Source organism: Cyphellophora attinorum (assembly GCF_001299255.1).
Source record: "Cyphellophora attinorum strain CBS 131958 chromosome Unknown Contig8, whole genome shotgun sequence".
Classification (NCBI taxonomy): domain Eukaryota; kingdom Fungi; phylum Ascomycota; class Eurotiomycetes; order Chaetothyriales; family Cyphellophoraceae; genus Cyphellophora; species Cyphellophora attinorum.
This window is the reverse complement of record NW_017253236.1, coordinates 1,051,998-1,066,581: the sequence shown is the minus strand read 5'-3', so window position 1 is coordinate 1,066,581 and position 14,584 is coordinate 1,051,998. Positions and strand designations below refer to the sequence as shown.

The following is a 14,584-nucleotide window of genomic DNA, read 5'->3' as shown; positions in this document are numbered from 1 at the left end:
TGGAATCCACCTGAGAAAAGGACTGAAGGTCATTGGGAAAGAAGGTGAGGAGAAGACCAGGATTGAGAGCTGGAAGCGTAGCCGAGGGCGCCTACACGACTGCTTGGCAAGGGTTCAAGGTGCATCTCAGACTTCATTGGTGGGCACTAAGAATAGGACCTTTCAAATGTACATCGTTCATGGTCAAGCATGGTCAAGCCCAAGGTACACACGCTGCTTCGGTGAGTTGTATGACTGAATATACGAATGTTGGCTCAAGCGGGTCGCCTGGCCGTACTGGACATATGTCGGATCATGTTCACTACACAGGTATTACACACTATGCGTCCCTATGATCGACCGCCATTGGCACATGTTCTTGCAGAACCCATTTGCCCTTGCATCAGTCTTGGTTAAAATCCACAACAATTCTTCTGTCAGAGCGTTAGCAGAGTCGAGGCGCTCGTTGAAGATGACTTACCCAGCTACTTGACCATTCTTCAGTTTCTGTACTGACTCGTTGAACTTACTCCGACCCACGACGGTAGGCTCCAGACGCAGCTTGCCTCTTGCCGCGAACTCCAGTGTCTCGTCGATGTCCTGCAGACTGGCTACCAATGTTCCTTGAACGGATTGGTTCCTGAACACCAGCTGCGAGGGGTCGAGGTCGATGTGATACTTCCCGGCAGGAGGAAGCCCGATGCTAAGGTCACATAGTCAGTTATCTGATCCGCGACTCGGACGTAATCGGACATACCACATGACTTTGCCACCGCCTTGAGTGCCGAGATAACCTAACGAGGTAGGGTAAGCCTGCACACCCGTGACAAAAACACCATGTGCACCACCACCGGTGATTTTGAGCACTTCAGCCACCGGATCTCCTTTCTGGAAGTCGAAGAAGTATTCAGCTCCCAGGTGCTTCGCGAGCTTCTCACGCTCCTCCCCAGTATCGACAACGATCGCGCGCATGCCCATGGCGTGTGCTAGCTGGACACCCTGAATACCGACACCGCCGCCACCGCCTGGACACACTGATTAGTAGTGGTCCCGTTGTAAGGTCGGTAAATTTACCTGGAAATACGGCCCAATTGCCAGCTCGCAAGCCTGACTCCTTAATGGAGGCGTAGATCGTTGAAGCCGAGCACATCACCGGCCCGGCAACATAATCTGAGACACCATCTGGAATCAAAGTCATATAGTTCTCTGGACACTTGACATATTGCTTGTAGGATCCTGACGATAATGTCAGCACATCTTCTCTTGGGCCACACAGTTGGCCCCCTTCAGTCACTTACCGTCACATGCAAGCCCAGTGAAGACTGCTTTTGTGCAATAAGTCTCTTTTCCTGCATGGCAGTATTGACAGCTGTGGCAGACGTCCTGGATCGGCTTATAGCCTGCTCGCTGGCCGACTTGGTAGTTCTTGACCTGATCACCGACTTTGACAATTACGCCGGCGCCCTGTATGGTCCTACATCAGTCTCTGCGTGCCGGTTTGGAACATTCTTGCCATACCTCGTGCCCAGCACACTGTGTTCCAATATCTGACATCTTCGGCAGCTTCCAGTCATTCAGCATGAAGTGAATGTCCGAGAGACACAAGCCAGTAGCGTTCAGTTTTATCAAAATCTCGTTGGGTCCTGGCGATGGGCACGGTCAGCAATCTGGCTGCCACGGAGCATGCGTCGGCCGCAGCGGAAGGAATCCTACCGATCTCTGGCACAGGCACCTTTTCCACTTCCACGTAGAACTGCCGATATTGGTCAGCCTGAACTGGATACTCGGGAAATCACGACAGGTAGTGGAAGGCGAGATAGGCTTGAGGTCAGACAATCGTCAACTCGCCGCCAGGAGAGCTTCAAGGTTGGCAGCGCCTCGCTCAAGAACGATCAGATGATCCGAGACATTGTTCAGAACAAGTGACTCTGTTGCTGAATCGAAACAACCCCCTGGTCGACGGATGGTTCAGGCTCACGAAAAGCGGATAGACTTACGTCTGGTCCCTCATTCTTGACGACTGTTGAAAATGCATCAGTATAGGCAAACCGGCAGTGTACAGACGCACCTGCTCCCCAGCACTCCTTGGGGATATCGACGGTGGCTTCTCCCATAATGGCTATACGTGTGTTATCTGGCGAGATCACGGGTATTGTTGTGTCGAGGGCAGCAGCAATGTGTAGGACTTATGAGGGATTGCTCGAGCTCGAAGATATCTGTACCGGACTGCGGCTTCATGGTCAAGAAAGAGGGGTGTTTCCATAATATACTACCGTGCCCGCACCGAGTCACGGAGAAAGTATGATGGCATACTTTCGCGACTGGCTCGTCCGTCATTGCTGCCCGTTCGCGACTTGTAGGGAACCACTGACTCGAGTGCACACAATCGCGTACGAAGGCGGCTCATTGGACGGCTTAAGCCCGGCCTGGAGCACGCAGGGAAAAGACAGGCCATCCACGGGAAGGATACGGGCTTGCGAACTCGTTGCTTGTCACTCTGCACGGCTCAATGAGCACGCGTAACCCGGTGTTCGCGAAGCGATGATGCTGATAGCCAGGGTTGTGGGGAAATTGCGGGGGTTTGAAACGTAGCCGAGGCATGACCGATCGCTTCAGAAGCGACTGCCTGGCTGGGCCATCTGGGCAGGCGGCCCTGGTCGCCGTACTGTATTGGGGACACTCTTAGCTATGTCTATTCGGATAACAAATCGATTCTGTCGGCTGCGCCGGGCAATCAGCACCCTCCAAGTTTCGCATGTCCGGGTTGCATGTCTTCCTCTAGGCGGTACTCAAGTGAGGCCCATTCTAGGCCAATCGAGCAGGTCAGCGAAGGAATCTCAGACTTCAGCGTCCTCCCTGACCCAACACGGTCGAGCAGTGACGACCTCAATTTTCGTCCTTGATCACGACGAGTGGTCCACCGAAAGGTTTGTCCAAGGCAGCCTTGGCAGCGAAAACCCGTGGCTGCAAGCCTCTTCGTATGGTTTTCGCCGTGACACGCTCCCACAACGGCAGCTCATATTTCATGATGTCCATAAGCTCATTGGCCAAGCGACTTACCACCCATTCCTCCATCCCCTGGCTGTGCACTCGAAGTCCCGTGTCTACAGGATTCTCCTGAGCGGCCTCCTTGTCCTCGCCAACCTCACTGGAATCGCTTCGTCGGATTGTAGTGTCAGCAACGCCGTCGCGGAAATTCGGGCGCGAGAAGATGATCTCAGCGAAATGGAGCAGGCCCGGACGCGTATAACCGTATGGCTCTACTGTCGTGATCTTAGTGTAGATATGATCCGCAAGGGTCGCAATTTCGAATTGTTCAGCGAGGATGAACAGATGTCCGGCTTTGAGAAGCTCAGCTGAGTAGGATGCTCTGGACTGTTCGACGCCCTCCAGCTTCAGAGGCGGCTCAGCGCTGACTTGTGGCGAGTATGTGTTTGTGATGAGATATTGCACCAATTTGGCGAAGATGGAGCTGTCGACGGAAACCAATGCCGGATGCATGATCCATGGGTCAGTCAACTTCGCAGCTGGCTGCAGCCAAGCGGTCAGGACGGGAGACTTGTCGATGAAAGCCTGCGGTAGACGATGTATGTGGTTAGGTGTTCCGGCGTGGATTGTGACCACTTTATTTGACTGCACGTCTGATATCGCGCTGATTTGCGCCAGCTCCTCCTCGGTCTTGATGTGAGGCTTCGCTGATGCTTGGTCACTTATGACCTCTGGTGAGGGGGAACCTGGCTCTGGAGGACTCTGCTCGGGAAAGAACATATGCTGCGAAGAATGGTCAGATGCCCTGCCTTGACGGCGTGGTCGTGGTGGTAGTTGGCCTCTGGTCAGGACGTCGTCGTCATCATCATCACGCCTGCGTCGTCGACCGTGTGGACCGGTGCCTTGCGCATGGATCGCACGCGCGGCACGACGCTGCTCATTGACCATGTGGCTTTGCTCAGAGATCGTAGCTTCGTAGTAAGCTATCGAATCGTGGCTCGCGGCGCCAGTAGCTTCTTGATAAGTTCGACGGTAGTGACTCTTCCAGTCAAATCGGATTGAATTCATCATATCAGCTTGGAGGCTGTAGAGCTTCGATTTGCCTAGGAATTTGCTGAATCATAAGTCAGCGATAAGTTGACCGGTCCAGAGCATAAGCGCATACAATTGATGGGGCGAACCTGGCCAATTCATTAGCCAACAGGGAAAGATCGTCTCGCCAACTCTCGATAGTCGATCTTGCATGTGTCTTGGTAGGAACCGTTCCGGCACGACCAGCACGATCCAGTATCTACTTCCTACATCGTCAGCAGATGGGTCGACCTCGGCGAACAGGAATGTGCCAGCACGAGGGGATACATTCTCTGCCAAAGGCAGCCAGGAGCCCTCTGGTGACATTGTTGGGGACAAATTTCGCGCATGAGTCTGATCGACGAAGTCCGCCATGGTACAGAAGAAAAGGTGACGCAGGAAATTGAGAGCGGTCCCATGGTCTCGAGGCAGAGATATACGCCTCGCGTAGAGGTCGACTTCAGTCAATTGCAGACTTGTTGCGCTCACCAGGCGTCGATAAGCGCATCGTGGCAGTGACTGTCATATCCTGTGAGTGAAGTGTGTTGCCAGAAGTCCTAAGTAGATCAGCAATTCATCTCAATCACAATTTAATATGGAAAGGTGTTGTGAGGTGGCCGAATCTCTCATTTTCTTGTATATGATCATCAGAGGTGCTTCTGCCCCAGTCCAACGACCTGGTCAGACCAAAGAACAGAAGCCTAGCATCGCCATGAGCTGACAGATGTCGACTAAGTCGAGAAAGATAACACTATCATACACAACAAAATCCAGGAAATCGCGCGGAGGAAGCCGCGAACTTGATGTCTTTTGTCTTTTGATGAAGTTGAGATCATTCCTTTCCTTACCAGAAGGAACATGATCGAGTGGAAAGAGCCCATTGCGCCGGATTGGCTATTAGAAAGAGTAGGGTTCGTGGAACCAGAAATAAATCGGCGGCCAACCTTGAGACGAAGTGGAGTGTATGTTGCTGCCATTCGATGGCCCGCGACGATTCCAAAGCTCGGTGTTTGCATTTTTCCAATTAGACCAGTCTGGTGCTTTCATCCTACCTCCATTACAGCTCTGAACCGTCGGTCTACCGTAACAAGTGTACAACCAGCATTCAGATGACTTTGGGTGATCGGTTGTTACTGCAATACATAAGCACCTGTAATGTCAGTCAAGCGAGCAAGTGACCTACCTGATCTCGACAATGTCGTCGATGTGGTTGCACATTGCTACGAAAAGATCGAAGAACAATTTGCCCCCATTCTCCATTTCCATCTGCATGGTTCCGCTCCTCTTGAAAGTCTTGCGACTTCGGATGATCAGAGCAAGATAATGAGCGCGGAGACGTGATTCGGTATCTGGTGTCGCTGCATAGCAGTATCGTGCTGAGCGCAAGATGACGTCGACCTGTATACCAGACTGCAGACCTTGTTTCCGAAGAGCAAGGCGCTTCAGCTCGTCCAAGCCGTACTTCTCAGCTGCACAATAGACGACGGTGTCGCGAAGGACATCGCCACCAAGACTGGACAGATAGATACTTGACTCAGTGTGTCCGCGACCACCAGGTTTAGTATCTGCATCTTCGAGATCCCAGGTGTTACGTCTCTTATTGTGCAACAATCGAGGATAATAATCACCCTTATACAGGAACTCGAGGATTGCCGACAGGATCTCGGGCTCTTCGTCAGGCAGGATCAGCTTCTTTGCGCCGCCATCAAGAAAGTGACCTTTCAAGGCGGTGGCGAAATAAGGTGAATTGCATAGAACGTCCTCATGGGCAGCGAAAAGACGCTGCTCACGACCCACCACGATAGTGATGATGGGGCTGGTCAGAGAACTGCTGTGCATTAGCACTTTCATCACTACTAAGGCGGTGAAGAGCCGCACCTTCCGATCGGCGGACTTTCCATGCTCTCCTGCATCTTCCTCTTCAAATGTTCGGGATAGGCATTCTTGGTCGCCTTCAACGGCTTGGTCACACGACCGTCCTTGGTGTTAAACGATCGCTTGAACATGGTGTTGAAGTCGGGTCTACTAGTAGAAGATTGTCGAGTCCAAATCATCGAACGAATGAGTGATTTGAGTGTCAAGGAAGAAACGAGCGGCGGAAGAACCTAGATTCGAGTAGAGAGCGTGTAGGTTTCCTGAGAGATTGACGCTTGATTCACAATCGGGACCATGTGATTGAGGAGGAGCTGCGAAGTTCTTCGAATGACTCTTCTTTGACCATAAGACTTGCTCGCGAGAACAGGTCAAATGGCTTCGGTCAAGTCACCTCGAGAACTTGGGTACGAAACCACTTCTGGTGAAGCAGATTCCGGACGCGTGTTTGCCGACTCACAGATGCGCGCAGAAAGGAAAGGAAGCTGGGATGGATGCGCCCAACTTATGTACCTGCCGGAAAGGCTTGGCATGGAAGGCCACCGCCACGCGACGCGTCGAATCATGTTTGAACCTCGTTTCTCCATCCACCAGGCATCTACATCGTGGGGGAAGCGAGGATGCCTGGCTTGATTGGTACTACCCAGGGTCTCGGTCTCTGCTGTCCGGAGACGACAACACTGCCCGCCTGGTTGTGACAAGCCTAGCGACACCATGCCGCTTTTCCAGGTCCAGGTCCGAACAGTCGCCTCATTCACCGACGGCCCGACTTGTGCCTCGAGAATGATCTGAAGGGCAACGACTACGCTGCAGAAGCTGTGGCCATGCTAAGATGGATCTTCACACTGCTTTCTTCGTGCACCTCTCGATGTCTACTGCGGCGCAAGTGTCGACATGGCCGCGCCAACTTGTGTACCATGGCCATGAACTAGAGCGCACATACAAAGGCAGCAACAAGATGAAAGCTCTCGATTCGCCCATCTTTGTCCAAGAATGCAGAGGCATTGTTTCTCTTGTCGGCGTCGGCATTGTTCTCGCCCGTGGGCTACATATTGCCAGACGTAGGGCTCTGTCCGAAGCCGTCTGCTGTTGTTCCACCAGAACGTTCTCAACTTCACATTGCAACATGGACACTAATCGGCAGACCACCGAACGTGTCTCGCAAATCCACAAAGGGGTAATGCTTTACGAAGTGCCCTCTACCGAATCTCGAGATACCAAGCAGCCACGACTCGGCCCACTGTCCGATGAGAGCTTCGCGCAACTCGATGCAGCGATGAAAGAAGCCCGTTGGATGGTCCATGTCGTCCTTCTTCAACTGGCGAAGGTTCCAACCTCCTTGTCTGGGAGCGATCCGACGCCATATCACGAGTACTTTGACCGTTCGTTCCTTCCATCGGTAAAGTTCGTGTTTCGTCAAATGTTCAACTTCATCACTGCCTATTTGGAGGGGTTTAATCCAATGCACAAGCTGCAATCCGATCATGTCTGGACTGGGCGTGATGTGGAATTCAGAATCGTTTGCGACGAGCGAGGACACAACGATGGTATCGCCGCCCGATTTGAGCCCGCCGTCGAAGTAGGTTCGGCCCCGAACGAGAGATATATTTCGACCATCAGACTATACCCATCCACATGGGAATCAAAGGTAAGCCTCCGAGACTTCCACCAGCTCCGCGTTGAGCCTTTTGCGGACTTGATCTCGAGTCGCAATGCGGCAGGTACTTTGATCCATGAGTTAGTTCACCTGGTAGGTGCTTTCTGCGCCCAGTCATTTCTCGGCAAAGTAGGATTTTGCCAATCGGATTTGCCTGAATCGCTACGCCACGGGCTCTTCTACGCTCGCTTTCACTCTCTTAGTATCACGGACATAAACATGCTGGATTTCGCTACTCCCGAAGAGACCAAAGTCCTTACTGACCACGGTTGCTCCGAGTGGAATGTGGGCACGAAAGCATACGGTAAGACCAAATGCAAGCTCCTGCCACATCTGCAAAAGGGTACCCACGGAGCCTTCCTCAATGCCGATAGCTACAGTCAGATGGCCATCGAGATCAACATGCAGTATCTGGGTGGAGTGTACCAGAAGCTCTACCGCACAGATCCGGCGGCACAAAAGGCGACTGCAGACGTCTTGACGGCACTAGCTAGGATGCATCGACAGTGGATCAATCCGTTGAAAGGCGTCCTGCATCTGAGGTACTCGGCCCATTTCGACAGGTTCAAGGCCAAGTACTCACAAGAGACAATACAGTGGTATGAATCTATGCGGCGAGACGTGGACCACCTGCTGAAGCATCGTCCACCTCCTGAGGTGAACCTGCTTGCGAGTTGGGCTTACACTCCTCCTTATCATGTGATTCATGCTGCTAAGGGAGGCCCCTTCTTTACTGCGCGAGAAAACGACAGGGTCCGTGAGCTGGTCATGGCGCTTCGCGAAGCAAATCGCAAACGTACTCCTAGTGAGCAAAAGAACGGCGTGGACGATGAAGTGGGGACTGAAGGAAGGTGCTCAACCCAATGAGATCGATAGTCTTCCCGAGAGCAATGACGCTGACTTCAGTTGTGTACATGTCAGAGAGAAAGATGCCCAGCAATCCCACTAGGTAAGTCTCAATTCAAATCTTGACTGACTTGAACAAAGTCACCTGAGTGGTCTGGCTCCCACGATCATTCTTCGCTCTGTCCAAGACACGACCCAGTCTTTTCCAGAGCCACTCCTCGCCGCGTCTGTCGACAAGCGTCGCCACCTAGTCTTCATGACTCATTCAGTCGGCGGCTTTGTTTTCAAAGAAATCCAGACAATGACCATGTCCACGAGCCTGTTGCCTTTGTCGAATGGGTCAATGTCTTTCATGCCAGACAAAGCACGACTACAATGGCCCTGTTCGAGAGCTTCACCCATCAAAATCGTGGCTATATAGCGACACCGCCATTCGCACAGCCTTTACCGATGTCACTCAATGCCTGCAGCGCTACCAGTCATGATGAATCAATATCCTACCATGACTGATAGCCTGCTCACACCACCAACATCTCCCTCTCATGATACTGAGTCGGAGACAGAGTATGCAATCTACTTTCCGGACAGACATCCGAGCCTGTTCGTATCATTCCTCGGATCCGGACATCAGGGCGCGGCTATGCTAGTCCGCTCTGTTCTGAACGGTAAGCTGTACGTCCGCAAGCGGCAGGATGAGGATCATTCATGCCCGTCCCTTGAAGCCAACAACGATTTCAAGCGTGCTCTTTGCCACCCTAATATCCCCAGGCTGCTCTCCCGCACCTCTCTCGCTGGCTCAATTGACCGTGCAGGCACCGCCGACCTCTATTCCTTCTGCAACGGTCGCGACCTCGGACATCTGATCGCAGCTGCCCCAGAGCCTCCAGGGCTTCCACCGCTCCTTATCTACCATCTGATTCACACCCTGCTCAGCACCGCAATCCACATCCACGCCAACAACATTGCTCACGGCGACATCATTCCCGACAACGTCTTCGTGCACTGGCCCGACCCCTCCAACGACCCTGCAGAGTCATCACTTGAGTCCTACCTGCCAGAGTTCTTTCTGGGCGATTTCGGCGTGGCATATTCCCTACCACCCAACGCCACCGCGCAGGAACAGCACGTCTTGCGAGATACTCCCCAAGCAGTCCAGCGTGATCTGAAGGGGATTGCTAGCACGGTTGCATATGCCATCAACGGCAAGAACTTCAACGATCTGACAGTCCAGCCCGAAGCTCGCGAGCGCCTGAGGGACGAGGATCCAGCGTTGTTACGTGCGTATGATACGTTGGTAGACCTGCCTCGCGTGCTGCAACGCTATGGCGCGTGGCGGACATGCGACGGAGCTATGTTCACTCGTATCGTCGGCGCGTACCTCAAGGATCTGGAGCGTGCAATGCAAAGCGAGTTGACTAACATGGAATCAGCCGAGGCTCTACTAACGCAGCTCCGCAGCCTCCGCCCCGGAATCGCCGACGCAGATCGTGTGCCCTACATGGTGTCTGAACCAGCACTCCTTACGGAAGCATGCTTCCAGCCGCCAGGTCCGTGGTCGGTAGCGGAAGTTGATGTACGTACTGGACGCCCGAGGTGTGTCCGGCTAAGTAAGAAGTACTGCGAGTCTGAAGTCATGTTCACGAGGAAGAGCAGATGGAGTATTGGGACTGGCCGAGAGGAAGTGGACCAGTGGGACGTCTTTGAATCGGGTAGTGGCATTCCTTGTGGCTAGTCACAGGTAAGTGGACTACCTAGGTACGGTGAGGTAGGTATGTTACTTAGTTTTTGTGGGATGCAGTTGAGATCTGCCTCGGACGACCAGCATTGCTGTCGTTTAGATACAATTATCATTCGAGGTTCAAACCAAATGTTCTTCTTGTGTCCAGTGACATCATCGCAAGATCGTAGTCAAACGTGTCACTATTATGTGCTGACCGGCTCAGAACCGCGAGATCAGCGCGCCTCTCGAGTCATCAACGGTCCAAGCTGCCCCATGTCCAGATGCCAATACCGCTTTCTACCGCAGCACATCCGCCACCCCAGCACCTGCATCATTCCCTGCTGCCCCTCATTACGCGAGCAGTTACCCGTCGTCTCAGTGAGTGATATGACCATTGATGATCGCAATACCTGACTATTCCTGCTAGGTCCACGGACGAAGGTGGCACTACTCCGCGACCTCAACGCCAAGGCACAAAGCATGGCCGTCCAGTGGACGAAGAAGACGAGACCCCTTCCAAGCGCCCTCGACTTCAAGACCATCGCCTAATCCGTCAGCTCTACATCCCCAAATATCATGTCGACATGCTCTCGCTCGACACGCCAAGTCTTCTGTTACGCCTACAGAATCACTTTCTTCGGTCTGCTGCCGCATGGGAGGTGTATGTGGGCTATGACTGTGAGCAGACAGATGATGTACCGGAGCATGTTCAGCTTGGTCGCGTCCTACAGTTGGTCGTCGCAGCGGAGGCTCGGGAGGGGAGTTACAGGGGATCCACGAGAAGAAGGTGGCTGAAGGGGCGCTATTGGGGACGACAAAGGAGGACAAGGCAATCAAACTCTTGCCAACGCTGATCAATGAGAAGCTCTTGAGGGAGGCGAAGTTGTTCAAGAAAAATTCGCATAAGTTACGCTCGGGTGCTTGCTACCGACACATGCTTCTGACAATGAATATGCTTTTCGAAACCTCTGCACTGCCATATACGTTCCATAATGTCTTCCTTGAATCAATCTACCGTTGTGCTGGGTGACGGCGTGACGGGGTGGATCGCCCTCCAAGCCCCAAGACGTTTGCTGGTCCTTCCGCTGACAATAAATATGCCTTTCGAAACCTCTGCACTGTCATAGATATTCTATGATATCTTCCTTGGTTGAATCTTCCCCCCGGTAAGACTATTACTGGTTCTTCTGCTAGTCCTTGCCGCCACGCTCGTCTTCCCTCATACAAGAATCTCAAACAGTCGATCGAGGACCGCCTTCAGTTTCAATGAGTCGATGTCTGCTTCGTGATGGACCCTCGCAAAGGCTCCCTTAGGAATCAGCAGCTGGTGGAGTCGCTCGAGTGCGCAAGATCCAAGACCCTTGATTTGATATCGCCCATATGCTTCGCTTTTGAGACCTCCGTGTTTGCCAACGTCTGTCCAGAGAAGGTTCAGCCCAGACCACCAATTCGTATTTGGTTGTACGATGTTCTCACCAAAGTTTGACGACAGTAGCGCGAGATCGTAGGACATCATGCTCCACCCAACAACGTGTGCTTTGCTGAACTGAATCGACTGCAGAAAGGCCCGGGCTGTGCTGACTGTAACTCGGTGACGTGGCTGATGTGATCTGTAGTACTTGAGCAGAGATGCCTCATCATCTGGCCACGCATCGGTAATCCATCCAACTTTTCAGCTTTCTGCTTCGCATACCACGGCTGAAGGTACTTCTCCTGCATCTCAACCCAACTGAAACCGTAATCAATTGCATGATGAGCGAGAGCCTGTCCAGTACGCCCATCAACAACAGCATACGTGAAGAGCACTTTGGATCCATCAACGCAAGTCCCAAACTCAGTGTTAATAAGCAAGAGTCTTCAGCCGTCGTTGGACTTGGTAGTCTTCTGACGTAGCACTCGCCAATTGGGCGGGAGCTCCAGGCCAGTGAGAGCGCCCTCAACCTCCTCGCAGAGAGCTTCGAATGCATCAGGCGGCAACTCAAGCTGTGGTGAGGTGTGGCACCGATGCTACCGTTCTTCTGCCATCTTCTGATGTCTGCACAGCATGAGCGAAGCGTGCCGAAGTTCTTGCCCTGATATATGTGAACTGCTACCTCGTAGCCATATGGCAAGTATAGTAGATGTAAGTCCACGTCTGGCGGTAACAAGCGACGTCTGCTTCAGGTGAGGACCCTCCGATTTGAAAGGATATATTTTCGAGTTAGTAGATTTTGCACCGTCAATCGGACACAAGGTCCCAACATGTCAGCCCTCAAATTGAGGGTGCCTGGTTCAATTTGTGCTGAAACTGCCCCCCTCTTCCGGCAGCAGAGGTTCAAAAGAGATCCTAACAACGACAACCGAACACGACAAGGACTCGTCCCGGTCAAGCATGTTGGTAGCCCCTGAAGAACAACCTGCGAATCGGCAATAGCTTGTTCTTTTTGCTTTTTCGCCGTTGGGTCGTGGTTTCAATTTTGTTGTGCGACAGCCTCGTTGCCAGGCAGAAGATAGAGTCAGGTGAAGGTGATGATATTGCCAAGACCGTGTTATATGGTACTTACACCAGACTTACGCGAATTTCAAGCTCTTTTTGGCATGCTGTACTACGCTTCCGACGGCACTAGCACTAGAATATCAGTTTGACAGCCGTCCACGGCCACCAACCTGAGGCCGCTCCAATGTGGTCTTTAGTAGGAAGGAACAGCAACAGCGTCCCTTCCCAAAGCGTTCTTGCCTGACTTCCATGGCATGTAATGGAAGGTGCACTGGGCTTCAGACTCGATGAACTCGTGTTTCTTACATTTGGAAGATCTTACTCTGGACTGTTCAAAACAAGAATTCATTGAGTCTGAGGCTCACCAGAGACTTGACGACAACCTGGAGCAATCACGCAATCATGTCGGTTCCTCCTCGAAAGCTGTAGACAGATCCTGATTTTGAGCTGCATCACCATGTTCAATGCCTAGCTTCCAGTGAAGTGCTCTCTATGTCGGAGGGCATGTCGCTGGTGGCCGTGGTCGTGTGTGGTCGTCGTTCCTGCCTCGGCATACGGACTCCACTTCGCACTCAGCCAATCACAGCTCCTTGCTTTTCCATGACCTCAAGTCCGCATCTTCCATCTACCAGCGATTCAAGCTTACCAGTGCGCCTTTCCTAGATCACAATCCAGGTCTGCGAACATGTCTCTCAGCATGTTCTCGCAGCGAGCGGTCCAGCTGAGCACTCGGCGACGTACGTTCTCCCCTCCCGCAGTGCGCTCAGTCCTTCACCCGCATCCGATAAAGAGCTTCAGATCAGTTCCAGCTAACATGATAACCGAGCAGTCGCCGCGACCTCAGCCTTCAGTCGAACAATCACACCACTCGCAATCGCGACGGGACAACATATACAGTACCGGTAAGCATCCATACCTGCTACGTCGACCTCTCCTCCCTCGTCCGGCGCCCGGTCCCGCTTCCGAGGCGCACCATCCACACATTACAGGGACAATATAAGCTCAAGGCCACGAATTGCGAACACTACTGACTTAAACTGCATTCAGACCCGCCGCGACAGCCACAGTCCCAACCGCAACAGCCGACACCATCCTCGCCGCCCAACGCCGCAACCGCCCCGTCTCCCCACATCTCACAATCTACAAGCCACAAATAACCTGGATCGGCTCCTCCCTAAACCGGATCACGGGGGTCTATTTGAGCGGTATTTTCTACATTTTCGGCATTGCCTACCTCGCCGCTCCAACCATCGGCTGGCACCTCGAGAGCGCCAGTTTGGCCGCTGCATTCGCGAGCTGGCCGATCATTGCGAAGGTGTTCACGAAGGTGATGCTGGCGTTCCCGTTCACGTATCATAGCTTGAATGGGGTGCGGCATTTGGTATGGGATACGGGTGCGGCGTTTACGAATAAGCAGGTCATTGTGACCGGGTGGACTGTGATGGGGCTGGCGGGGTTGAGCGCATTGGCATTAGCTTTTCTATAAACAAGCCAGAGGAAATGGAGGGCACACATTCTCGGCCGTGCGACGATTGAAAGTAGGAGGAGGTCGCCTGGAGCTAGGAGAGCTCGCTCATAGCGATAAGAGCTAGCAAGACGAGCAGACAGACCACAAAGCGCTCATATCAGCACAACGGTAGCTGCAGAGATAGTTTCGCAAAGGCATATGTAGCAGAACGAACAAGACTCCAAATATGACACTCTACCAAGAAACCGGAAATGCTTGAGTCAAGTACTTAGCCTGGAGGTCAGTTTACAGCCACGGTCACCCCACCGGACCTGTGTGTAATTGCATGGATTGACCTTGGTCCCAGTCCAGCGGCGCCAGCTTGCTGCTGCTGCTGAGAGCAGATCCTTGAAAGCCATGACGGCGCGTCTTCTACAGATGCCTTGCCATTGATCCGTAAGCTGATTCAATAATTGCAACCATTCATAAGCCACCAACGCCATGCATAAAACTCAGAGCACTCCCATG

General features: G+C 52.8%; 6 protein-coding genes across 6 annotated transcripts; 3 read left to right on the top strand and 3 right to left on the bottom strand.

Moving 5' to 3' along the window:
- Window positions 1-382: 382 nt before the first annotated feature.
- Window positions 383-2,093, bottom strand: AB675_5704 (Alcohol dehydrogenase 2; the record flags this gene model as incomplete). The annotated part of the gene is made up of 9 exons (XM_018145940.1): window positions 383-413; window positions 461-682; window positions 737-1,004; window positions 1,054-1,215; window positions 1,278-1,443; window positions 1,498-1,622; window positions 1,693-1,732; window positions 1,977-1,999; window positions 2,048-2,093. 9 exons carry the CDS (start codon window positions 2,091-2,093, stop codon window positions 383-385), a joined length of 1,083 nt encoding a protein of 360 aa, XP_018001779.1.
- A 772-nt stretch (window positions 2,094-2,865) lies between these two features.
- AB675_5703 (uncharacterized protein) lies at window positions 2,866-4,365 on the bottom strand (the record flags this gene model as incomplete). Its single annotated transcript, XM_018145939.1, has 2 exons — window positions 2,866-4,081; window positions 4,133-4,365. 2 exons carry the CDS (start codon window positions 4,363-4,365, stop codon window positions 2,866-2,868), a joined length of 1,449 nt encoding a protein of 482 aa, XP_018002037.1.
- Window positions 4,366-5,217: 852 nt separating this feature from the next.
- Window positions 5,218-6,044, bottom strand: AB675_5702 (uncharacterized protein; the record flags this gene model as incomplete). The annotated part of the gene is made up of 2 exons (XM_018145938.1): window positions 5,218-5,866; window positions 5,917-6,044. The coding sequence occupies 2 exons, from the start codon at window positions 6,042-6,044 to the stop codon at window positions 5,218-5,220; spliced, it is 777 nt and encodes a 258-aa protein (XP_018001932.1).
- A 992-nt stretch (window positions 6,045-7,036) lies between these two features.
- On the top strand, window positions 7,037-8,434 carry AB675_5701 (uncharacterized protein; the record flags this gene model as incomplete). The annotated part of the gene is made up of 1 exon (XM_018145937.1): window positions 7,037-8,434. The coding sequence occupies one exon, from the start codon at window positions 7,037-7,039 to the stop codon at window positions 8,432-8,434; it is 1,398 nt and encodes a 465-aa protein (XP_018001995.1).
- A 481-nt stretch (window positions 8,435-8,915) lies between these two features.
- Window positions 8,916-11,163, top strand: AB675_5700 (uncharacterized protein; the record flags this gene model as incomplete). Its single annotated transcript, XM_018145936.1, has 4 exons — window positions 8,916-9,986; window positions 10,357-10,511; window positions 10,561-10,811; window positions 10,865-11,163. 4 exons carry the CDS (start codon window positions 8,916-8,918, stop codon window positions 11,161-11,163), a joined length of 1,776 nt encoding a protein of 591 aa, XP_018001825.1.
- Window positions 11,164-13,294: 2,131 nt separating this feature from the next.
- Window positions 13,295-14,095, top strand: AB675_5699 (Succinate dehydrogenase cytochrome B subunit, mitochondrial; the record flags this gene model as incomplete). The annotated part of the gene is made up of 3 exons (XM_018145933.1): window positions 13,295-13,346; window positions 13,439-13,511; window positions 13,657-14,095. The coding sequence occupies 3 exons, from the start codon at window positions 13,295-13,297 to the stop codon at window positions 14,093-14,095; spliced, it is 564 nt and encodes a 187-aa protein (XP_018002114.1).
- Window positions 14,096-14,584: the final 489 nt, after the last annotated feature.